Source organism: Oncorhynchus mykiss, chromosome 32 (assembly GCF_013265735.2).
Source record: "Oncorhynchus mykiss isolate Arlee chromosome 32, USDA_OmykA_1.1, whole genome shotgun sequence".
Classification (NCBI taxonomy): Eukaryota; Metazoa; Chordata; class Actinopteri; order Salmoniformes; family Salmonidae; genus Oncorhynchus; species Oncorhynchus mykiss.
The window spans coordinates 23,345,797-23,372,246 of record NC_050572.1 but is presented as its reverse complement, the minus strand read 5'-3'; the positions used below and the strand labels follow the sequence as shown (position 1 = coordinate 23,372,246).

The window sequence follows — 26,450 nt, the reverse complement described above, 5'->3', positions numbered from 1 at the left end:
TACAGGATATATTATATGTAGTATATATTTTGTATTTTTATTACTGCAACTGCCAACCACAAGAGGACTCACATGCCCGATCTCTATGAGTGCAGACAGCCTGCTGCTGATTTGCTAATCGTCAGATGGGGAGAGGAGAGGAGGTAGGGTACCCACATGGGTAACTTGGGGGCTGTGCCTTGATTAGGTAACTGATTAATTAAAAATTAAAAATAAACTGCATAATTAAACAAACATGACTGGTCTATTGTGTGAGTCAGCGTGTAGGGGGCCCAAGAGGCAAAATAAATCCAACCACAGGAGCATGTTCTCAATGTTAGAAATATAACAGAGAGCATAATTTAGCCACAGAGGTTCAATAGTTTCTAACAAATAACTGTGGATTAAGTTTTATCACAAGCAACTGGCAAAATAAAGGAAACACCAAAGTAAAGTTTCTTAAAAGGGTGTTAGGCCACCACAAGCTACCAGAACAGCTTCAATGCGCCTTCGCATAGATTCTACTAGTGGACCTAAACCATGCTAGGAAAATGCACCACACACCATAACATATACTTTGTACCCCACTAGTCCTTCCTGCAGCAAAGCACCCACACAACATGATGCTGCCGTGCTTCATGGTTGGGATGGTGTTCTTCGGCTTGCAAGCATCACCCTTTTTCCTCCAAACATAACGATGGTCATTATGGCAAAACAGTTCTATTTTGGTTTCATCAGACCAGAGGATATTTCTCCAAAAAGTCCGATCTTTGTCCCCATGTGCAGTTGCAAACTGTAGTCTGGCTTTTTAATGGCGGTTTTGGAGCAGTGGCTTCCTCCTTGCTGAGCGGCCTTTCAGGTTATGTCGATATAGGACTCATTTTACTGTGGATATAGATACTTTTGTACCTATTTCCTGCACCATATTCACAAGGTCCTTTGCCGTTGTTCTGGGATTGATTTGCACTTTTTGAACCAAGTACGTTCATCTCTAGGAAACAGAACGCGTCTCCTTCCTGTGTGGTCTAATGGTGTTTATACTTGCGTACTATTGTTTGTACAGATGAACGTGGTACGTTCAGGCATTTGGAAATTGCTCCCAAGGATGAACCAGACTTGTGGAGGTCTACCATTTTTTTCTGAGGTCTTGGCTGATTTCTTTTGATTTTCCCATGATGTCAAGCAAAGAGGCACTGAGTTTGAAGGTAGGTATTGAAATACATCCACAGGTACACCTCCTATTGACTTGATGTCAGAAGCTTCTAAAGCCATGACATCATTTTCTGGAATTGTCCATGCTGTTTAAAGGCACAGTCAATTTAGTGTATGTAAACTTCTGACCCACCGGACTTGTGATACAGTGAAATAATCTGTCTGTAAACAATTGTTGGAAAAATTACTTGTGTCATGCACAAAGTTGATGTCCTAACCGACTTACCAAAACTATAGTTTGTTAACAAGAAATTTGTGGAGTGGTTGGAAAAACAAGTTTTAATGACTCCATCCTTAGTGTATGTAATCTTCTGACTTCAACTGTACATATACACACTACTATATATATTTCCTCCTAATATTGCACAATCTAAGTGTCGCTTCATTGGCCTGGGCTGTTGCTTGAATTCAATTTGTCAGTGTCAAAGTTGCTTCCCATGTTGGCAATTTGTGCGGGATTAAAAAAGACGCTAATGTATTCTGTCATGTAAAGCAGGTAGAATTGCATGAAATGCATTTTTTAAACCCCCCCACCCCCCAAAAAAAACGTGGAAATCCTTAAAACGCCTCTGCTCAACTGCAACCATGGCAAATGTTATTATGGCTTTGTTATAAAGGCCTTTTCTCTTCAACAGAGTATGACGAGGCTGTGGGACAACGAGGCACCTGGGAGATATGGTCCATAGCTAGACCTGGGGTTCTGGGACTAACACAGATGGGATCACTCTGAAGGAAGAATCCTTCAATAATACTGACTGCCACTGGACCTCCTGCCACAACGTTCACACCTCTTCATCTCTCTATCTCATCCTGGTCTTCTTCAAATGGTGGAAAGGGAGCATTGGTCCACCAACCTTGATTTATTCCTCTCCTCACTATCAGGGACAAAAAATGGCTAATTTTGCCCACGGAACCTATACCAAGCTATGTCCTGATCTGCATGCTAACTTTACTGTATAGAGTTTTACACAAAATATGGACTGACTGATGTTCTCATGTACCACTGTAATACTTTAGTTTTAAACCCACTGTACCAATTTAGTTTTCAACCCTCTGTACCAATTTAGTTTTCAACCCACTGTAACAATTTAGTTTTCAACCCACTGTAATAATTTAGTTTTCAACCCACTGTAATAATTTAGTTTTAAACCCTCTGTAATAATTTAGTTTTCAACCCTCTGTAATAATTTATTTTTCAACCCACTGTAACAATTTAGTTTTCAACCCTCTGTAATAATTTAGTTTTCAACCCACTGTAATACTTTAGTTTTCAACCCTCTGTAATAATTTAGTTTTCAACCCTCTGTAATAATTTAGTTTTCAACCCTCTGTAATAATTTAGTTTTCAACCCTCTGTAATAATTTTGTTTTCAACCCTCTGTAACAATTTATTTTTAAACCCACTGTAATACTTTAGTTTTCAACCCACTGTAATACTTTAGTTTTAAACCCACTGTAATACTTTAGTTTTAAACCCACTGTAATACTTTAGTTTTAAACCCACTGTAATACTTTAGTTTTCAACCCACTGTAATAATTTAGTTTTCAACCCACTGTAATAATTTAGTTTTCAACCCACTGTAATACTTCAGTTTTAAACCCACTGTAATACTTTAGTTTTAAACCCACTGTAATACTTTAGTTTTAAACCCACTGTAATACTTTAGTTTTAAACCCACTGTAATACTTTAGTTTTCAACCCACTGTAATAATTTAGTTTTAAACCCACTGTAATACTTTAGTTTTCAACCCACTGTAATACTTTAGTTTTCAACCCACTATAATACTTTTTGTCACGCAGAATTAGCTTGTTAGCAACTGCAGGTCAAAACACTCAAACAGACTAGAGGTCTAAACAGTGAAAATTGAGGAAATACCTTCCTCTCCACACCAGAGGAGTATAGTTCCACATTGCATTGTACAGGTTGGGGGTAATTTAAGGGACACACATGCCATCACAGCTCAGGACTGCCTGCTGGGTGTGAAAGTGATGGTGTGTCAACACGCCCATCTGTGTGTGTGAGTGTGTGTGTGTGTGTGTGTGTGTGTGTGTGTGTGTGTGTGTGTGTGTGTGTGTGTGTGTGTGTGTGTGTGTGTGTGTGCGCGGAGGGGGGGATCAGATAAGACACTGCACGGACCAACTGACTCTTTCCCAGACACACTCCATTAATCATTTCCTCCATCACTGGCAACAAGCCAAACGCTGGGCCGCTTCTTTCCTCTCCATCTCTCCTTATATGTTCCCCTCTTGTATGGCACCATCGCCCCACACACTGCGCCAAACCCATCTCTCCTTTACCGCCTCCCTCGCATCTTTCTCTCTCTCCCTATATGCGCCCCTCTTGTATGGCACCATCGACCCATACACTGAGCCAAACCCATCTCCCCCTTACCACCTCTCCCAATCTCTCTATCTCTCCCTATATAGTGGAATGGAGACCATTCAATAAAACACGTCTGGACCACCACCACCCAGCTAATTCTCTGAAACTGGAAACACTTATCTCCCTCACTAGCTTTAAGCACCAGCTGTCAGAGCAGCTCACAGATTACTGCACCTGTATATAGCCCACCTATAATTTAGCCCAAACAACTACCTCTTTCCCTACTGTTTTTATTTTATTTTATTTATTTATGTTGCTCCTTTGCATCCCATTACTTTTAATTCTACTTTGCACATTCTCCCACTGCAAATCAACCATTCCAGTGTTTTTTTTATTTATTCAATTTTTTCACCTTTATTTAACCAGGTAGGCAAGTTGAGAACAAGTTCTCATTTACAATTGCGACCTGGCCAAGATAAGGCAAAGCAGTTCGACACATACAACGACACAGAGTTACACATGGAGTAAAACAAACATACAGTCAATAATACAGTAGAAACAAGTCTATATACGATGTGAGCAAATGAGGTGAGATAAGGGAGGTAAAGGCAAAAAAAGGCCATGGTGGCGAAGTAAATACAATATAGCAAGTAAAACACTGGAATGGTAGATTTGCATTTCAAGAATGTGCAAAGTAGAAATAAAAACAATGGGGTGCAAAGGAGCAAAATAAATAAATAAATAAAATAAAATAAATAGTTTGTTGTAGTTCGTTCCAGTCATTGGCAGCAGAGAACTGGAAGGAGAGGAGGTGCTACAGGTGGGAGATGCTATGGTGACCAGTGAGCTGAGATAAGGGGGGACTTTATCTAGCAGGGTCTTGTCGATGACATGGAGCCAGTGGGTTTGGCGACGAGTATGAAGCGAGGGGCAGCCAATGAGAGCATACAGGTCGCAATGGTGGGTAGTATATAGGGCTTTGGTGACAAAACGGATGGCACTGTGATAGACTGCATCCAATTTGTTGAGTAGGGTATTGGAGGATATTTTGTAAATGACATCGCCGAAATCGAGGATTGGTAGGATGGTCTGTTTTACAAGGGTATGTTTGGCAGCATGAGTGAAGGATGCTTTGTTGCGAAATAGGAAGCCAATTCTAGATTTAACTTTGGATTGGAGATGTTTGATGTGGGTCAGGAAGGAGAGTTTACAGTCTAACCAGACACCTAGGTATTTGTAGTTGTCCACGTATTCTAAGTCAGAGCCGTCCAGATTAGTGATGTTGGACAGGCAGGTAGGTGCAAGCAGCGATCGGTTGAAGAGCATGCATTTAGTTTTACCGGCCGTGATTGGGAGTCCCATAGGGTGGCACACAATTGTCCCAGTGTTGTCTGGGATAGGGTTTGGCCGGGGTAGGCAGTCATTGTAAATAAACATTTGTAAATAAACCTTCTCTCACCCACAGACGAGGAAACTGGGCCGGTTTGACACTTCAGACCCTGTTGGAAATTACAGGAGAAGGGGGGCTCTTTCTCCCCCTTTAGTATTAACCAATGGAATGGCTTTGTTTCACAGACAATTTTGCCTCTTAAACGCTAAGATGGTCAAATTGTATAATGGATCAATATTTCTAACATAAGAATGTGGGGAAGGGTCAGTGGGGAGCTATGGAAAACAAATGTAATAATTATTTTCATTTTGTGATGTCATTTAAAACTGTATGGATGAAACACTGTAACTATGAAAGTTTTTCCCTTTTATCTGTCAAGTTTCTGAGTCAAATATCTCAAACTCTTCAATCCAACATACTACTCTTGTCAAATCACCGTAGTACACTATTCTCATCACCCCACTGGAACTATGGGGTTCATCTGCTCATTTGAAGATAAGCTAGCTTCGGGAGTGAATGGCACAGAGTGGGTTGGGTTTTTTGCAGATGCATGAGGTTACGACTGTTCAGAATGATGATGATATGATAAGAGGCAATGATTAATAAGATGACTGTTTATCGATGTAACAGATATACAGTGGGGAGAACAAGTATTTGATACACTGCCGATTTTGCAGGTTTTCCTACTTACAAAGCATGTAGAGGTCTGTCATTTTTATCATAGGTACATTTCAACTGTGAGAGACGGAATCTCAAACAAAAATCTAGAAAATTACATTGTATGATTTTTAAGTAGTTAATTTGCATTTTATTGCATGACATAAGTATTTGATCACCTACCAACCAGTAAGAATTCCGGCTCTCACAGACCTGTTAGTTTTTCTTTAAGAAGCTCTCCTGTTCTCCACTCATTACATGTAATAACTGCACCTGTTTGAACTCGTTACCTGTATAAAAGACACCTGTCCACACACTCAATCAAACAGACTCCAACCTCTCCACAATGCCCAAGACCAGAGAGCTGTGTAAGGACATCGGGGATAAAATTGTAGACCTGCACAAGGCTGGGATGGGCTACAGGACAATAGGCAAGCAGCTTGGTGAGAAGGCAACAACTGTTGGAACATTTATTAGAAAATGGAAGAAGTTCAAGATGACGGTCAATCACGCTCGGTCTGGGGCTCCATGCAAGATCTCACCTTGTGGGGCATCAATGATCATGAGGAAGGAGAGGGATCAGCCCAGAACTACACGGCAGGACTTGGTCAATGTCCTGAAGAAAGCTGGGACCACAGTCTCAAAGAAAATCATTAGTAACGCACTATGCTGTCATGGATTAAACTCCTGCAGTGCACACAAGGTCCCCCTGCTAAAGCCAGCGCATGTCCAGGCCCGTCTGAATTTTGCCAATGACCATCTGGATGATCCAGAGGAGGAATGGGAGAAGGTCATGTGGTCTGATGAGGCAAAAATAGAGCTTTTTGGTCTAAACTCCACTCGCCGTGTTTGGAGGAAGAAAAAGGATGAGTACAACCCCAAGAACACCATCCCAACCGTGAAGCATGGAGGTGGAAACATCATTCTTTGGGGATGCTTTTCTGCAAAGGGGACAGGACGACTGCACCGTATTGAGGGGAGGATGGATGGGGCCATGTATCGCGAGATCTTGGCCAACAACCTCCTTCCCTCAGTAAGAGCATTGAAGATGGGTCGTGGCTGGGTCATCCAGCATGACAACGACCCGAAACACACAGCCAGGGCAACTAAGGAGTGGCTCCGTAAGAAGCATCTCAAGGTCCTGGAGTGGCCTAGCCAGTCTCCAGACCTGAACCCAATAGAAAATCTTTGGAGGGAGCTGAAAGTCCGTATTGACCAGTGACAGCCCCAAACCTGAAGGATCTGGAGAAGGTCTGTATGGAGGAGTGGGCCAAAATCCCTGCTGCAGTGTGTGAAAACCTGGTCAAGAACTACAGGAAACGTATGATCTCTGTAATTGCAAACAAAGGTTTCTGTACCAAATATTAAGTTCTGCTTTTCTGATGTATCAAATACATATGTCATGCAATAAAATGCTAATTAATTACTTAAAAATCATAAAATGTGATTTTCTGGATTTTTCTCACAGTTGTAGTGTTCCTATGATAAAAATTACAGACCTCTACATGCTTTGTAGAATAGGAAAACCTGCAAAATCGGCAGTGTATCAAATACTTGTTCTCCCCACTGTATACCTTACAGAGCTTAATTCGGGAGATGGTAACTCTTTAAACAACCTCTTCCCGTGTTGCCCCAAATATCTAATGAGTACATTATTAATTTAATCGGGTAACGATTAAACATAGTTAGTGGATTAAATAAATAACATTCATCAGATCAATGACACCACTCAGGCTGTGGATAATAAGCCAGCAGACACCAAACAACCCACAGACCAATAGTAGTCAGGTTGTTATTGTGGCTCCTCCCCCTACTGATAACTCCCCAGTGCTCTTAGTCCTACTACTACTGTTGTGTTATATGGTTAGCTACACAGTCATTACAGCAACCAGCCAACGTTCCGGCCGCATGGCCTTAATCACTTAACACACAGAAACAAACCATTTCCCGTATGCACATATGCATTTAGTGTTAGAGACAGACCGGGCCTGTCTGGCTGAGTGTCTGATGCATTAAGTGTTTCTTTTTTTTGTCAGCAAAGCTATTTAGGGATGCAGACAGGCAGCTTACCCATAGTACACTTTAGAAAGTGAGTAACTGTAATTGTCAGCCAGCCTGCAGAGTAGAAGTGCAGTTCAATTGACCATCTACATTTTTACGTTTTCCAATGTGAGTATACAAACTACACAATTCTTATACTGTTCGTACAAAAACGTAGACATCCATATAAGACATTGAAATCACACATATTTTTCAAACGTTGGGTGATAGAGTACTTACGCAATACAGGGGGGTACCCCTTCTCCCTGAGGGGTGCAGGGTTCCTTCTCCTCCAGTTCGGGGCACTCCTCCCCTTCTCCCACGGGGAACTGGTGTACCCGGCGTGTGCGTGTGCGCTCACCCGTGGGCCCGTTGAGCTCGTAGCAGTCCTTGGAGCAAGGCGACCAGTCGGTCCAGTCGCTCACCTCACAGTCCTTGGCCAGGACGCAGGCCTGGTAGGTCACTGGTAGGGACTCCCGAGAACACAGGCTGGAGAGAAGAGACAAGGCGTTCATTAATTAGGTTCAAAGAAATCAGTGAAGGTGTTTGGTCAAAGGAATGAGGCAAGGTGTCCTAATAAGGCCAAACTTGTTTGCAAAATCCAATTCAGGAACACCACAGCTTCAAACCCCTTGAACTCATTCTGAATTTGCAAAGTACTGAATTCTACAAACCTACATATTCATTTAGCATTGTAGTCATTTAGCAGGTACTCTCACCCAAAGCAATGTAAATCTGAAATAGGACCCAAATATACAATTATATATTTCCTTAGCTTAGAGACAGATAAACATCAGAATAAATAATAACCAATGTTAAATGAAATGAGATGGAAAACATTCCCACCAGATGTATTTCAGAGCTTCTATAACAGTAAACACACTTGATCCTTGGCCTCTAGCCAACAATGTGGTTGGTAGATGGTCAGTATCAGATCAGATAAGCCTCTTTGGGGGTTTCAGTTCGACATCTGTGGTAGATGCTATGAGTAGCTCCTAAAAAAAAACAAAAATACCTCAACACTACTCCTCATTATAAAGGAGAAATGTCTCAACATTAATCCTAGGATAGACCTCGATCATAGAGATATAATATATATTCTACATACGGGAATATAATTGAACAAGTTGTTATCCCATCATTTCAATCATTTCTGATTTTCTCTGACCATCTCCCTATGGACGCCCATTTTCCTTTTCTTTCAAGATGCGCTAAAGCATTCATATCCCTTTAAGAAAGTGGAATAGATCTATTCGGTGTTAAGTGGTCACCATAACAGCCACCCCGTTACCTCAGAGACAGAATGGGAACGTACATGCATTTCACATCTCAGCAAAGAGGAACAATGCCTTTTCGAAAGCATGTGCACATGAATAGAGTGGAATGGAGACCATTCAATAAAACACGTCTTGACCACCACCACCCAGCTAATTCTCTGAAACTGGAAACACTTATCTCCCTCACCAGCTGTAATATGAATGAAAGACCATGCTACAGTATGTTGATGTGGTTAGATGGCCGCCCATAGAAATGGACGTTACGCAGGATGATGGTTAACGGAAAGGGACAGAGGTTTGATCCTCTGACCATTTCATAGATGTTATGGTTGAGGCCTCTCATCGTCTGTTGGATCCCAGGGACACGGTTGAGTACAGCAGAATGGAAGGAAGCCATGACACTTCGACTCATCATCGATTCAACTCTCATAGTTGATCTCACTGAATAAATATTGGTTTTCTTGGAATATTACGCTATCTTGAGGCGCAAAAACAAGAATGCTGTTTATCCTCGTCTCTCTTTATTAATACTTACTATATATTAATCGCTGAATATCACAATGCTTTGGAGGTTATGGTAAATCTGAAGCTTTGAAACTAACTTCACGCTGTAGAAAATTCCAATTGCTTCTTTGAAAGACGACAAGTTCTTTGGTTAAACAAAGAATAAATGTCAATGAAAATACGACACAAACATAAACACTGCAGACTCCATTGACTGAACCCTCACTTCAGAGAAAAACCCAAAAACACAGCTCTACTTTCTGAGATTTTTAGGAAAAGAGGTTGCAAAAAACTGGCCAAAAATATTTGAAACGCAAAGTAAACAAGCCGTTGAATATGAATGTTAATAAACTACAGGACTATTGTGGATTAATGTGAGCTACAAAAAAAAAACTCCAAAGGCAGCATTTTTGCCAATACTTTAAAGTGGTTCCAGCATAAAGACATTATTTGAGGGTACTATGAATAAACTAATGAGAGAATACATGAGGTACGAAGAACAAGAAGAAGACCTACTAAAACCAAAACCGTGTGTAATATTCTATGACAAAACACTATTGCCATATCTATTCCAGAAGGCATAGATTCCAATCTCTCTCTCTCTCTTATACATTAACAAAGCCATGTGGGTGATGATGACTTCATGGTGTGTGACCGTTAGTACTGCAGAACACAGAACACTTTAGGCTCTTGTAATTCTTTCAGAGCTGACTGTGAATCGTGTGCTGCCAGTAATAATGTCTTTCTATAACACACAGAGAGATGCATCCCTACATCACCTCTGTAATGGGGAAACAATGGAACATAGAAAATTATATCAGAGACACTGGTGACAAATGGATGAGAAAGTCATCATGAGGTAGCTGTGATGCATACAGTAAGACTATAAACTATAAGTGAGACTGACCTTAGTGCGTCAGTGTTTCCGCTCCTGTGAACACAGGTCACCTCCCGGGTCTGGTATCCAACCTGCAGGTCCCAGAACTTCCCTCCCTGTCGGTTCTGTCTGTTCCTGTTCCTCTTATTTTTTATCAGCTCTTTGGTCTCTGGGTCTTTCACCCTCCCCCTCGCCCTCACTCTCTCCCTCACCCTCTCCTTGACTCTTTCCTTGTTCTTCCTGCGTCCTTCTTTGGCTGCCTGTCTTCCTTTTCTCCCCTCCTTTCTTTCCTCCTTTCTTTTCATCCTTTCTTCTTTGCTCAGTCGAGGCTGGCGTGGGGTGGGCACCTCGCTGCCCTCTTTACCCTCTTTACCCTCTCTGCCCTTGCGAAGCCGGCGAGGGAGAGCCACATCTTTACCGTGAGTAAAGGTGGGAGCCTGCCTGGCCGTGCGAGGGAGGGGTACAGAGCAGGGACCCCAGGACCCCACCCTCAGACTATAGAGGCTCTCTGGGCCCACGCAGGGACCTGGCTGACATGTCTGGAACTCTGTCAGGTTAGGGCAGGCCGAGCCCCCGAACAGAGGCGGCGCCAGGACAAAACGGACACGATTCTGAAGACCCATGCCGCACGTTTTCGAACAGGAAGTCCATGGGGTGAACTGGGAGACCACACAGTCCCGCGGGCACGGGATCAGACAGGCTTGCTCCAGCCTGGGCTTGGGCTCAAAATATTCACAAATCGCTGCATCCTCCGCGGGCACGCCATCTGCTTTCTGGACGCAGCCCACCTCGCGTGTCTGGATGCCCTCCTCGCCGCGGGTACATACGGCTGGCCGCTGGAGCGCCCCAGTGCTTCGCATGGACACGGGCACACACTGGTTCCAGGCACCCAGCTGCCAGTCATACAGGTCTTTGTGCCAGTCACACACGTGGAAGCAGCTCTGCTGGTTCTCCGGGCGCTCTGCCTGGTCACAGTTGGTGTGAAGGGTGGTCCAGCCTTCAGAGTGGGCGCACCACACTGCCCGGCTCTGGCTGCCCCCTGGGCCACACTCGCTGCCCATACACCGGCCCCATGGACCTGAGGAAACAGAGAGCAACAGAGGTCACAGGGAGTTCAACTGAAGGATTAACTATCAGAGCAGTTAGTCATAATATTATCCAAATGGAAAGCATCATGTAGAAGAAACTCAGCTCCTATCTGTCAGATTAGAACTTTACTGTACAGTTCTTAATAGCTACAAAATGACACGTCCATCTGTGTAAAACTTCATCTAAATGTTACTGTTCAAGACTTGACATTGATTTTGATAAAAAGTTGGAGGGCAGTTTATAAGGAATTTGCATCATCTCTTCATATGACTTTCCTATGAATCAAAGCCCCTTAAAGCCCAGAAGACCAAGCTCTCTAACGCTTCTATACCAGAGGACTATCAGTCAGTTTCTGAAGTGCTTCTCAGGACAACAGAACTGTAATGTATTTACACATCCAACACAAACAACCAAAGTGGCTCGTGAGGAGGAATAAGTACTTCCTGATAAATAACGCCTTCGCTCAAGTTCTAAATCCCTACCACACACACACTCACACAAACAAACACAAATCAAGCCGCATAAATCACTATGCCAAGTGCAATTTTCTGATTGCACGTCCTTCCTCTAGGATTTATGGGAATGCAATTAAAAGTCTAGAGGTAAACATACCCTCGGAACATAAAACGCCAAGTAAGTACAGGACAGGCAGACAAAGAGCCCAGAGCCCACATAGCCTAGATCCCAGAGCCCACAGAGACCAGAGTCCACAGAGCCTAGAGCCCAGAGCCTACAGAGCCCAGAGCTCACAGAGCCCACAGAGCCCACAAAGCCTAGAGCCCAGAGCCTACAGAGCCCACAGAGCCCAGAACCCAGATTTCACAGAGCCTACAGAGCCCAGAGTCCAGAAGCAGGGCAGAATTACTGACAGAATCAATATTCCCAGGAAATGTAGAAGATTAAGGTACAGTGAGGAGGGAGGTCAGTGAGGAATTACCTACCCTGGCATATTCTAGCATAAGCAGTCCATCAATCAATCAATCAATTCTGCATGAAGGATAAGCAGGACTTCTAATAAGGGTACAACCAGCCCATGACAACAACAGTGCTGATGTGCTTGTGTTTGTGGTGCTGAAAGGATAGCTCCGCCAATCTCTGGCTGGATAGGGATTGCTGCAATGTGGGCCATCTAGTGGTGCTGAAGGACAGCCCTGCTATTCTATCAGTGAGGAATAGCGGTGCAGAGGGCCCTTCCCTGGATTGAACTCTGCCTGTTTTATGTTGTTGGATTGAGCAGCTTGCAGTGCTACTGCTGGCCTGGGCCGCCTGCCTCTCTCTGTGAGCTGAGGGAGGAGAGGGAAAACCTACGTGGCTTACTATGTGAGAGGACAAGCTGCTCAGATGAATCTGCATCACAGAAGTGGGTCCGAGGTCAGAGGAATCCTCCTCCTAGCTAAACAAACTACCACGGACTCTCCCATCCAACCCCGTCTCTCCCTCTGTCACTCCCCCATCTCTCTGGTGTGCCAGTGAACTATATAACCAGATTCAGGGAGGAGAGGAGTGCCGGCTGCCGGAAAAAGGACACAGCCTGGGGGTTCACTGTATCCTCGTCCCAGATCAGTTATTGCTGTGTAACAAGGCATAACAACAGACAGAGGAGTAGGCACAACAGACCTGGGGCCAGGCAAGGGAAAGTCAACCTAGTTTTGTCATTTAACTTCCAGGTGACATGAACAATAATTTCCCTCAAGATATTCATACATTTTCCATATTTGTTTATGTCTGCATATGATGGACTAAGGTTCAGCACAGGGGAACTCTCCATGAATTAAAAGCTTCACTGGCTGCACAATCCTCTTGATAGGCTTTGTGAAAATCAGACTCAACCAAGCATCCGTTCTCCCTCAATGCTACAAGAATGTTTCTTACCAGGGAAAACTATATAACACAATTCCAATGTAGGCCACTTTATCTGCCTGACAGCGGGGCTGAGGGGATAGCTACAGGAGACAGGACAGGAGAGTAGAGTAGAGTACAGTAGAGTAGAGTAGAGTAGAGTAGAGTAGAGTAGAGTAGAGTAGAGTAGAGGAGAGGAGAGGAGAGGAGAGGAGAGGAAAGGAAAGGAAAGGAGAGGAGAGGAGAGGAGAGGAGAGGAGAGGAGAGGAGAGGAGAGGAGAGGAGAGGAGAGGAGAGGAAAGGAAAGGAAAGGAGAGGAAATGAGAGGAGAGGAAAGAAGAGGAAAGGAGAGGAGAGGAGAGTGGTCCGAGAACAGAGGACAGGGGCTGTTTTAAGCAGTGTTTTATGTCTTGACTCCATAAAGCAGAGCCGTGGTGATGAAAATGTCAGCAGAAGGAACAGAGCTGAATTAGCCCTCAGCAGCAGAGAGAGAGGCCCAGTCAATACAGCTCAATAACACCTCGCGAGAAACTGCCTCAAACACAAGAGATAGCCCTGCCGCTCTCTCACACACACACACACACGCACACACACACACACACACACACACACACACACACACACACACACACACACACACACACACACACACACACACACACACACATACACACACACACACACACACACACACATACAACTTTTGTGGCTGCCAATCTAGTATACTCCTTGCTAGCAAGTGAGGGAAAAGCACGATTGACCAACGTTTCCATAAAGAAATTGATTTTCATAATTGAGAGAAAGGACAAGAGGCATTTGATTAGCTAGGGGGGTTAAGCATTCCCAGCACTCTATTCTCTAAACAAGAACATGTTACAGCTGTGACATGTTAGCCCTCCCAGGGGAAGGGTGTGTGTGAGTGTGTGTGTCTGGGTGAGGTTTCGGATTGAAAGGCTCCCCTCTCTGCAGGTGTTCATGGTAATTAATGAACATGTCAGTGGGTGATATGGTTATCCACAGTATGACAGAGAGTGGGAGTGAGAGGGAGAAAACAGCTCAAATTGACCTGCATCACACAACCACATATGCACACACACACACCTGCGTCCCCTGTCCCACACTGAGAGGAGCCAGGGGGAACTAACAGCCCTCTACCAACATAGAGGAGGGGCACGAGGGGTGTGACACATCCCCCAGACCCCTCTCCTCAAACCCCCTTAGAACACCCACCCCCGGGGAGCCACCACTCTTTCTAATACAGAACAAGTCATAAGAAAGAGGAAGGAAGGCAGGAAGGAGAGAAGTTGGGGATGTGAGCGATTGACAGTTAGTGTGAAAGGTGAAAGACTGAAACAGGGAGAGCAAGATGGGGGGAGAGGGAGAGAGGCCTACTGTGAAGAGAGATGGGTGATGATGGAGAGATGGAGAGAGATGAAAGTGGTCTGGCTCTCCTTGGCCAATAATTGGGCAAGGAACCAGTTCTTAGATCCATAGACCAATTGGACACTATACGTTTATTTTATTATTTTATTTAACTAGGCAAGTCAGTTAAGAACAAATTCTTATTTTCAATGACGGCCTAGGAACAGTGGGTTAACTGCCTGTTCAGGGGAACGACAGATTTGTACCTTGTCAGCTCGGAGGTTTAACCTTCCGGTTACTAGTCCAACGCTCTAACCACTAGGCTACCCTGCCGCCCCAGTACACTCATCTTCCCCAGCATCACCACACGCACAGACACACACATGCACACCAGTGAGATGACTGTTAGTGGATTAGCTCTGTGCCTCTCTGCCTCTCCAGTAACACACAACCCAGCTCTAATACTTGCAAATGACATTTCCCTATGATGCTCACACACCCTAGTCATTACCCTCAACAGTTATTTTCCTGCCACACTGTCGTCTTTTGTATCACCAGACAAATCAATTACAATCCGTGTTTATTTATTTGTTTGAATCAAATCCCCCTCTCTCTGCAGACAGCTTTGAATCGATAGGAGGGAGAAGGTCATCTTTTGAGGAAAATAAGTGATGTGTTTCTGCCTTTGGGGACAGGCTAGAACAAGCTTTAATGCTGGTGTCTCAACACCCTGTTATTCACTGATAAGATAATGATGTGATCTACTTAGTATCTGTCAGAACCGAGGCCCTCGTCTCATGGTGCTGCCACAGGAGGGGAGAGACTGGGGGGAAGAGGAGCGATAGGGAATGAGAGGTAGGGAGATGTAGGGAGAGAGAGAAAGAGAGAGAAGGGGAGGGAAAGAGAGAAAGAGAAAAGAGAGAAGGGAAAGAGAGAAAGAAAGTAGGGAAAGAGAGAAAGAAAGTTTGCCCCATGCATTTCCTCAGTTGCTTTCTTGCCAGCTAAAATATTTGATCAATAATGGGATGTTTCTTTCATGTGTCTCTAATTTTAGTCATTTATCAGATTCTCCTATCCAAAGCAACTTACAGGTGCAATTAGGGTTAAGTGACTTGCTCAAGGGCACATCTGCAGATTTTTCACATAGTCGGCCCGGGATTTGAACCAGCAACCTTTCGGTTACTTGCCCAATGCTCTTAGCCACTAGGCTACCCTCCGCCCACTCCTCTGCCAATCCCTCTCTCCCATGGTGCCTGGCAGAGGGCAGGTGTTGACATTTACCAAGGAAATAGAAAGCAATGTGATGTGTTGCGTCCCAACAGAGAGTTTGGATGGAGGCGCTGTGTGTGTGTGTGTGTGTGTGTGTGTGTGTGTGTGTGTGTGTGTGTGTGTGTGTGTGTGTGTGTGTGTGTGTGTGTGTGTGTGTGTGTGTGTGTGTGTGTGTGTGTGTGTGTGTGTGTGTGTGTGTGTGTGTGTGTGTGTGTGTGTGTAACCATAGGATTTGGATGGAGAAGATGGGGAAAATGGGGAACCCCATCAGGCTAGTCAATCTGTATTCATATGTTGAACACACATCTATGACAAAGACACTGTAAAAAGGTCCGGAAATTCAGATTCAGATATTCCTTGTTTCCCATAAAAAGTGAAACAAGGAATATCTTCCCGACCCTAAAGCAAAACTGAGAAAATAGTCACAATGAGTCCGCAGGCATTAGTCTCCCTATGCCAGAAACACAGTCTCATTGGACAGAAACGTCTGCCAAAATGGTAGAGACTATATACATGCTCAGATCTATCTCCAATATCCTAGAGGAGAAAGTGTATTTCTCTTTCTCTCCCTGTCCCTCCCTCTCCCCCTCTCTCTCCCACCATCGCTCTCTCTCCCGCCCTCTTTCTCTGTCTCTCTCTCTCGATCATTCAATTAGTTATTTCTGAGATTACCTTCTGTAGTTGAGTGACCTACTTCCAGGTCACCTTGTGTCTGAGCGGTGGTCGACCCGCCCACAGTGATTCAGCTCTTTTATCTCCAGCAGGAACGATTAAATGAAAAGGGGAGTGTGTAGATGTATGAAAAGGAAATCGCCTCGTTCTCTTCGTCTACAGGTCGTCCAGGGTTGTCTGTTAGGTGGCAACATTTGAACTAAATGATCGCATGTTGTAAAGCTTTTGTGTCAGGCATCAGTAAAAATATCACCACCAGACATTGTTTCTAAATCCATAAAGCGGGTTTCGTGGACACAGGTTAAGCATAGTTCCATCAGAAATAGGCTGAAAATATGTCCGGAAACATTAAATCCAACCCAAAAAGAATTGTGCAATAACATCTGACTGACCACCCGAGAAAGCATCCCAGACAGGCATCCCAGACAGGCATCCCAGACAGGCATGCAGACAGGACAATCAGTCCGAATGGAGTTGTCTAGTTTATGAGCGAGAGACCGTAGACATGACACCAGTCGCTCAAATGACTGGTCATGTATATTTCATAAGCCAGTCAGAGTAGGAGATCTCTTCCCTTTTAGAAAGGGGTACATTACATGGCTCCTTAACAATGCTGTGCTGCATGGCTCTTTGAACCAGTAGAGGCACAAGGCTGGCTCTATCTTAACACGGACTTGTGTAGTATCACACAGACCTGGGAGGAGAAAGACGATTGAAAACCCATGTTCCCTTCTCAGCCTTTGCGGTCAGTTTGGTGGAAAACAGAGATCTGCACGGAGCACTGGAAGACAACTATGACATGTTTGGGGGATGATTTCTGGATGAACTCTTGACTCTTTTGACATGTGTATGATGGGAAATCATCCCCGGGCAATAGAGAACAAATAAAGGGCCATTACTTCAACATGCTCGACATAGCAATTACAGAAGTGTACAAAATGCTCTTTTGGGCAAAACATAATTTGTTGAAACTCCCACTGACATCACAAAGTACTGTGCAATCACATTTTCATGTACTTTATGCTTAAATCATTACAGCGATTGACTAAGATTAGCTACTAATGATGATGAGCAGCCTTTATAGCAGGGGTGTTCAACTCTGACCCTACGAGGATTGGAGCCTGCTGGTTTTCTGTCCTACCTGATCATTGACTGCACCCACCTGGTGTCCCAGGTCTAAATCAGATCCTGATTAGAAGGGAACAATGCAGTAGAAACAGGCAGTAGAAATGGCTTCGAGGTCCAGAGTTGAGTTTGAGTGCTCTACCTCAAATCAGAGACAGCTAAGGTCTCATCGAGCAGAGACGCAGGTATATCACTTTGTCGTACATCCAAGCAGACATTCCAGCTGCAGTGCACTCGAGAGGTAAAGTGGAGGCACTCTCAGCAATATCAACAAACCGCCTGAACCATATTGTCTGCATATATAATTAATAGGCTGGTTGATCCCCCAGAAGCCCAGCTGAAGGGAAACGTGTGGGGAACCGTGCCGCTGGTCGCCAATAGGCTCAGAGAGAAATGGGAAGATGACGGACTATTAGCTCCTCTTCTCACTCTCTATGTGGCTGCCCCTCACTGCATTCATTATGTGTTTGTGTCTGTGTTTGTGTGCATGCACATCTGTGTGTGTACAGTGTGTGACACAGCCAGTGGGTGCCGGTGCTTGTTAAGGTCTGGGGTTGAGGAAGACCTTGTTGTTAGCTAATGGTTGTCAGACATGTTCCCCATACTTTTTTTTCCTTCCCCAAGATGGCATAGCAGTCAGACGTCCTTTGTCCTCGTCCTGTCGTGTCTCGTGTATATATATATTTACATATTTTCTTCACATATCTTTTTATATATATTTTTCTAAAAAATCTCAACTTCAAAACACTCTCCTGCAACCCACCTCACCAATTTAAAAAAAATATATTGTTCACCTCAAATCTGAAATCTACAATAGAAGCTAGCCAGAAGCTGGCCAGAAGCTAGCCAGTTTACTGGCTAACGTTAGTATACAGCTAACCACGGTTGGTGGTCATCAGCTATCCTTTAGCTCGAAAAGCTATCGGCAGTTTTGCACAACGCTTTGCACAGAGCATACCGGACCAATTTTCTCTCCATATCCCCGGATTTCTACCACAAGCTCTGTACATTTACACCTGGATCTTGCAGCTAGCTAGCTGCTATCCGAGTGACTATTGGCTTACGTTGGTCTTGGAGCAAACATCAATAATTCCGGAGCTAGCCAGCTGAAGAGTTCCATCAGTCACTCCTGGGCTACAATCACCTATCTGGACCCGTTTTACTGCCGACGCGGAGCCCCACCAGACCTTCATGACTGAACTACCGACGTTATCTGCCCGAGGGAGTTATCCAACTGGCCCCTCCGTTGCGACGTTACCTGAACGCCCATCTGCAGCCCGCTAATCGTTAGCTGTCTTATCGTCTGCTATCTGAATAGGTCCATCGGACAATTTTCTTGGTTCACTATAACAATATCTATTTTTCCAATTGGATTGGTCCCCTCTACCTTTAGAACATACCCTCATAGATAAACACTTCAGCGAGCAGGCCTTTCTAATCGACCTGGCCCTGGTATCCTGGAAGGATATTGACCTCATCCCGTCAGTAGAGGATGCCTGGTTATTTTTTAAATATGCCTTCCTCAACATCTTAAATAAGCATGCCCCATTCAATAAATGTAGAACCAAGAACAGATATAGCCCTTGGTTCTCTCCAGACCTGATGGCCCTTAACCAACACAAAAACATCCCATGGCGTTCTGCATTAGCATCAAACAGCTCCTGGGATATGCAACTTTTCAGGGAAGTTAGAAACCAATAAACACAGGCAGTTAGAAAAGCTAAGGCTAGCTTTTTCAAGCAGAAATTTGCTTTCTGCAACACAAACTCCAAAAAGTTCTGGGACACTGTAAAGTCCATGGAGACTAAGAACACCTCCTCCCAGCTGCCCACTGCACTGAGGATAGGAAACTCTGTCACCACCGATAAATCCACTATAATTGAGAATTTCAATAAGCATTTTTCTACGGCTGGCCACGCTTTCCACCTGGCTACCCCTTCCCCGGTCAACAGCAAAGCACCCCCTACAGCAACTCGCCCTCCCCATTTCTTCTTCTCCCAAAACCAGTCAGCTGATGTTCTGAAAGAGCTGCAAACTCTGGAACCCTACATATCAGCCGGACTAGACAATCTGGACCCTTTCTTTCTAAAATGATCTGCCGATATTGTTGCAACCCCTATTACTAGCCTGTTCAACCTCTCTTTCCTGTCATCTGAGATTCCCAAAGATTGGAAAGCAGCTGCGGTCATTCCCCTCTTTAAAGGGGGGGACACTCTTGACCCAAACTGCTACAGACATATATCTATCCTACCCTGCCATTCTAAGGTCTTCGAAAGCCAAGTCAACAAACAGATTACCGACCATTTCGAATCACACCGCACCTTCTCCGCTATGCAATCTGGTTTCAGAGCTGGTCATGGGTGCACCTCAGCCACGCTCAAGGTCCTAAACGATATCTTAACCGCCATCGATAAGAAACAATACTGTGCAGCCGTATTCATTGACCTGGCCAAGGCTGTCGACTCTGTCAATCACCACATCCTCATCGGCAGACTCGATAGCCTTAATTTCTCAAATGATTGCCTCGCCTGGTTCACCAACTACTTCTCTGATAGAGTTCAGTGTGTAAAATCGGAGGGCAGACGACACCATTCTGTATACTTCTGGCCCTTCTTTAGACACTGTGTTAACAACCCTCCAGACGAGCTTCAATTCCAAACAACTCTCCTTCCGTGGCCTCCAACTGCTCTTAAATACAAGTAAAACTAAATGCAAGCTCTTTAACCAATCGCTGCCTGCACCTGCCCGCCCGTCCAGCATCACTACTCTGGACGGTTCTGACTTAGAATATGTGGACAACTACAAATACCTAGGTGTCTGGTTAGACTGTAAACTCTCCTTCCAGACTCACATCAAACATCTCCAATCCAAAGTTACATCTAGAATTGGCTTCCTATTTCGCAACAAAACATCCTTCACTCATGCTGCCAAACATACCCTTGTAAAACTGACCATCCTACCAATCCTCGACTTCGGCGATGTCATTTACAAAATAGCCTCCAATACCCTACTCAATAAATTGGATGCAGTCTATCACAGTGCTGTCCGTTTTGTCACCAAAGCCCCATATACTACCCACCACTGCGACCTGTATGCTCTCGTTGGCTGGCCCTCGCTTCATACTCGTCGCCAAACCCACTGGCTCCAGGCCATCTACAAGACCCTGCTAGGTATGCCTCCCCCTTATTTCAGCTCGCTGGTCACCATAGCAGCACCCACCTCTAGCATGCGCTCCAGCAGGTATATCTCTCTTGTCATCCCCAAAACCAATTCTCCCTTTGGCCGCCTCTCCTTCCAGTTCTCTGCTGCCAATGACTGGAATGAACTACAAAAATCTCTGAAACTGGAAACACTTATCTCCCTCACTAGCTTTAAGCACCAACTGTCAGAGCAGCTCACAGATTACTGTACCTGTACATAGCCCATCTATAATTTAGCCCAAACAACTACCTCTTCCCCTACTGTATTTATTTATTGATTTTGCTCCTTTGCACCCCATTATTTATATTTCTACTTTGCACATTCTTCCACTGGAAATCTACCATTCCAGTGTTTTACTTGCTATATTGTATTTACTTCTCACCTCCTTTGCTCACATTGTATATAGACTTGTTTATACTGTATTATTGACTGTATGTTTGTTTTACTCCATGTGTAACTCTGTGTTGTTGTATGTGTCGAACTGCTTTGCTTTATCTTGGCCAGGTCGCAATTGTAAATGAGAACTTGTTCTCAACTTGCCTACCTGGTTAAATAAAGGTGAAATAAAATAAAATAAATAAATTCTGACATGAGGTGGAAGCCATAAACCTTCAGAAATCACACTATTATACTACGAACAGTTACAGGAACACACACTCTCAAAACCATGCACACATGAACACACATGCACAAACATACACACACACACACACACCGCACACGTGCCCACACACCCTTAATGTGCATTTGAGAGGGAGCTGATTTCCTGTGAATTCTTCGCTGGAGCAGGAAGCAGGAAGCAGATATCATAATAAATATGCAGCAGCACAGTGGAGGAGATCGGAGGAGCAGAGTTATCTACAGTGATTTCAGAGTGTTCATTACAAACCACCACCCACCCACGCCGGCACACCCACGCAACGACACCCACACATGCACACACGGGTGACACATTCTCCCCTCAATTTGACATCTTTGTATTTTCACTTTTTTACAATAATACTAAAGTGTATTTAGGTCAAGAACAAATCCTCATTGAATTCTACATCACCGGCTCCTCGTTCCTTTAGGGCAATCACAAACACACACACACACACACAAACACACACAAACACATACAAACACACACACACACACACACACACACACACACACACACACACACACACACACACACACACACACACACACACACACACACACACACACACACACACACACACACACACATACAGAAGAACTACAGTATTCATCCGGTGGTCACCTAGACCAGGTCTTCCACTGTAGACTGAATGGAAACTGCATTGAGCTGTCCTTGCTGGAGGAAGGGTATCTATCTGCTTCATGATGGTGTGTGTGTGTGTTTGTGTGTATGTGTGATTACTGTTGCCGAATGGCCATCTCTCATTGTTCCTCCATAACAGAGGCTGACTGGGGCCAGGCACAAAGAACTGTACAACCCTACTGAGGGAGACAGAGAGAGGGACACACACACACACAGCTTGAGCTGATGTACAATGAGGCCACTGTTTGGTGTCCCTCACAGTACCCCCAAATGCTACCAATACCTCCCTCCCTCCCTTACACACACACACACACATTCACGCACACGCACGCACACACACACACGCACGCACGCACACGCGCACACGCACGCACACACACACACACACACGCACGCACGCACGCATGCACACGCACACACACACCTTAAAACAACCCCCCTTCTTCCCATACACATCCCAGATGTTGAAAATGTATCCTTTGTCCTTCCACTCACCAGAATATAGAACCAAAAGAAGTGGGGAGAGTGGTTGGCCCCTGTCCTCCTCACAATGTGATACTACAGCTTGTGGCTCTATGTGGGAAACACGTGCAACTTAAAAACAGAGGCAATTAGGGTTGAATACATATTACATTCCTTGTCCAATAGAATGGTTGCATTTTCACCAGAGAGTCGTTGCAGCAGAAACAAACAACACAGAGCAACATTGATCCTGTGGTAAAATATTAATTAGTGTGTGTGTATGGGGGGTATGACTTCAAGGTGAAATACACACACACACTTTTAATGACCTCCCCACACTAAATCAAGGTTGTCCACGTTGATTTATTTGCGTCTGAATAATGATTGCCGTTGGGAGTATCAAAAACAATTAACTACGGCAAGAGAGAAGGAACAAACAACACTTGATATGACAGATGGGTCGTCTATGAGTGTGAGCAGTAAATAAGAAGGGACACAGAGAGTAGGGACAGCCGTGGTGTTGTAAGATCTTATCAGGCTACCCGTGGGTTTGCAACATACTGAAGTTGATCAGAAGTGAGAATTATCCATCCTGAGGGAGTATGCTGGGAGTGATGAAAAGAAAGAAATTGAGAAAAGAGGATGTAGGGAGAGAGAGAGGGAGAGAGAGAGAAGGAGAGAGATGGAGAGAAGGATACAGAAAGGGAGGGTTGGAGACAGCGAGAGAGAGAGGGAAGGATACAGGGTGGGAGGGTGGAGAGGGAGAGAGAGAGAAGGATACAGGGAGGGAGGTTTGGAGACAGAAAGAGAGAGAGAAGGATACGGGGAGGGAGGGCTGGAGACAGAAAGAGAGAGAGAAGGATACAGGGAGGGAGGGTTGGAGAGAGATAGAGAGAGAAGGATACAGGGAGGGAGGGTTGGAGAGAGAGAGAGAGAGAAGGATACAGGGAGGGAGGGTTGGAGAGAGAGAGAGAAGGATACAGGGAGGGAGGGTTGGAGAGAGAGAGAGAAGGATACAGGGTGGGAGGGTTGGAGAGAGAGAGAGAGAAGGATACAAGGAGGGAGGGTTGGAGAGAGAGAGAGAGAGAGAAGGATACAGGGAGGGAGGGTTGGAGACAGAAAGAGAGAGAGAAGGATACAGGGAGGGAGGGTTGGAGAGAGAGAGAGAGAGAGAGAGAGAACGATACAGGGAGGGAGGGTTGGAGAGAGAGAGAGAAGGATACAGGGAGGGAGGGTTGGAGAGAGAGAGAGAGAGAGAGAAGGATACAGGGAGGGAGGGTTGGAGAAGGAAAGAGAGAAGGATACAGGGAGGGAGGGTTGGAGAGAGAGAGAGAAGGATACAGGGAGGGAGGGTTGGAGACAGAAAGAGAGAGAGAAGGATACGAGGAGGGAGGGTTGGAGAGAGAGAGAGAGAGAGAGAAGGATACAGGGAGGGAGGGTTGGAGACAGAAAGAGAGAGAGAAGGATACAGGGAGGGAGGGTTGGAGAGAGAGAGAGAGAGAGAGAGAGAAGGATACAGGGAGGGAGGGTTGGAGAGAGAGAGAGAAGGATACAGGGAGGGAGGGTTGGAGAGAGAGAGAGAAGGATACAGGGAGGGAGGGTTGGAGAGAGAGAGAGAGAGAGAAGGATACAGGGAGGAAGGGTTGGAGAGAGAGAGAGAGAAGGATACAGGGAGGGAGGGTTGGAGAGAGAGAGAGAAGGATACAGGGAGGGAGGGTTGGAGAGAGAGAGAGAGAGAGAGAAGGATACAGGGAGGGAGGGTTGGAGAGAAAGAGAGAGAAGGATACAGGGAGGGAGGGTTGGAGACAGAAAGAGAGAGAGAAGGATACAGGGAGGGAGGGTTGGAGAAGGAAAGAGAGAAGGATACAGGGAGGGAGGGTTGGAGAGAGAGAGAGAGAGAGAGAAGGATACAGGGAGGGAGGGTTGGAGACAGAAAGAGAGAGAGAAGGATACCGGGAGGGAGGGTTGGAGAGAGAGAGAGAGAGAGAGAGAGAGAGAGAGAGAGAGAGAGAGAGAGAGAGAGAGAGAGAGAGAGAGAGAGAGAGAGAAGGATACAGGGAGGGAGGGTTGGAGACAGAAAGAGAGAGAGAAGGATACCGGGAGGGAGGGTTGGAGAGAGAGAGAGAGAGAGAGAGAGAGAGAGAGAGAGAGAGAGAGAGAGAGAGAGAGAGAGAGAGAGAGAGAGAGAGAGAAGGATACAGGAAGGGAGAGTTGGAGACAGAAAGAGAGAGAGAAGGATACAGGGAGGGAGGGTTGGAGAGAGAGAGAGAGAGAAGGATACAGGGAGGGAGGGTTGGAGAGAGAGAGAGAGAGAGAAGGATACGAGGAGGGAGGGTTGGAGAGAGAGAGAGAGAGAGAAGGATACAGGGAGGGAGGGTTGGAGAGAGAGAGAGAGAGAGAGAAGGATACAGGGAGGGAGGGTTGGAGAGAGAGAGAGAGAAGGATACAGGGAGGGAGGGTTGGAGACAGAAAGAGAGAGAGAAGGATACAGGGAGGGAGGGTTGGAGAGAGAGAGAGAGAGAGAGAGAGAACGATACAGGGAGGGAGGGTTGGAGAGAGAGAGAGAAGGATACAGGGAGGGAGGGTTGGAGAGAGAGAGAGAGAGAGAGAAGGATACAGGGAGGGAGGGTTGGAGAGAGAGAGAGAGAAGGATACAGGGAGGGAGGGTTGGAGACAGAAAGAGAGAGAGAAGGATACAGGGAGGGAGGGTTGGAGAAGGAAAGAGAGAAGGATACAGGGAGGGAGGGTTGGAGAGAGAGAGAGAGAGAGAAGGATACAGGGAGGGAGGGTTGGAGACAGAAAGAGAGAGAGAAGGATACGAGGAGGGAGGGTTGGAGAGAGAGAGAGAGAGAGAGAAGGATACAGGGAGGGAGGGTTGGAGACAGAAAGAGAGAGAGAAGGATACAGGGAGGGAGGGTTGGAGAGAGAGAGAGAGAGAGAGAGAGAAGGATACAGGGAGGGAGGGTTGGAGAGAGAGAGAGAAGGATACAGGGAGGGAGGGTTGGAGAGAGAGAGAGAAGGATACAGGGAGGGAGGGTTGGAGAGAGAGAGAGAGAGAGAAGGATACAGGGAGGAAGGGTTGGAGAGAGAGAGAGAGAAGGATACAGGGAGGGAGGGTTGGAGAGAGAGAGAGAAGGATACAGGGAGGGAGGGTTGGAGAGAGAGAGAGAGAGAGAGAAGGATACAGGGAGGGAGGGTTGGAGAGAAAGAGAGAGAAGGATACAGGGAGGGAGGGTTGGAGACAGAAAGAGAGAGAGAAGGATACAGGGAGGGAGGGTTGGAGAAGGAAAGAGAGAAGGATACAGGGAGGGAGGGTTGGAGAGAGAGAGAGAGAGAGAGAAGGATACAGGGAGGGAGGGTTGGAGACAGAAAGAGAGAGAGAAGGATACCGGGAGGGAGGGTTGGAGAGAGAGAGAGAGAGAGAGAGAGAGAGAGAGAGAGAGAGAGAGAGAGAGAGAGAGAGAGAGAGAGAGAGAGAGAGAGAGAGAGAGAGAGAGAGAGAGAAGGATACAGGAAGGGAGAGTTGGAGACAGAAAGAGAGAGAGAAGGATACAGGGAGGGAGGGTTGGAGAGAGAGAGAGAGAGAAGGATACAGGGAGGGAGGGTTGGAGAGAGAGAGAGAGAGAGAAGGATACGAGGAGGGAGGGTTGGAGAGAGAGAGAGAGAGAGAAGGATACAGGGAGGGAGGGTTGGAGACAGAAAGAGAGAGAGAAGGATACAGGGAGGGAGGGTTGGAGAGAGAGAGAGAGAGAGAGAGAGAAGGATACAGGGAGGGAGGGTTGGAGAGAGAGAGAGAAGGATACAGGGAGGGAGGGTTGGAGAGAGAGAGAGAGAGAGAAGGATACAGGGAGGAAGGGTTGGAGAGAGAGAGAGAGAGAAGGATACA

The 26,450-nt window shown here is 45.6% G+C and overlaps 1 protein-coding gene across 1 annotated transcript in view; it reads right to left on the bottom strand.

Annotated features, from left to right (window-relative positions):
• Positions 1-26,450, bottom strand: part of LOC110489408 (thrombospondin type-1 domain-containing protein 7A) — a 169,279-nt gene that overhangs the window by 97,602 nt on the left and 45,227 nt on the right. Inside the window, exons 2-3 of the mRNA XM_036971022.1 lie at positions 10,291-11,338; positions 7,843-8,091 (exon numbers count right to left, since the gene is read on the bottom strand). Of these exons, the coding sequence (XP_036826917.1) occupies positions 7,843-8,091; positions 10,291-11,338 (1,297 nt within the window). The remainder of the gene's footprint in view (positions 1-7,842; positions 8,092-10,290; positions 11,339-26,450) is intronic.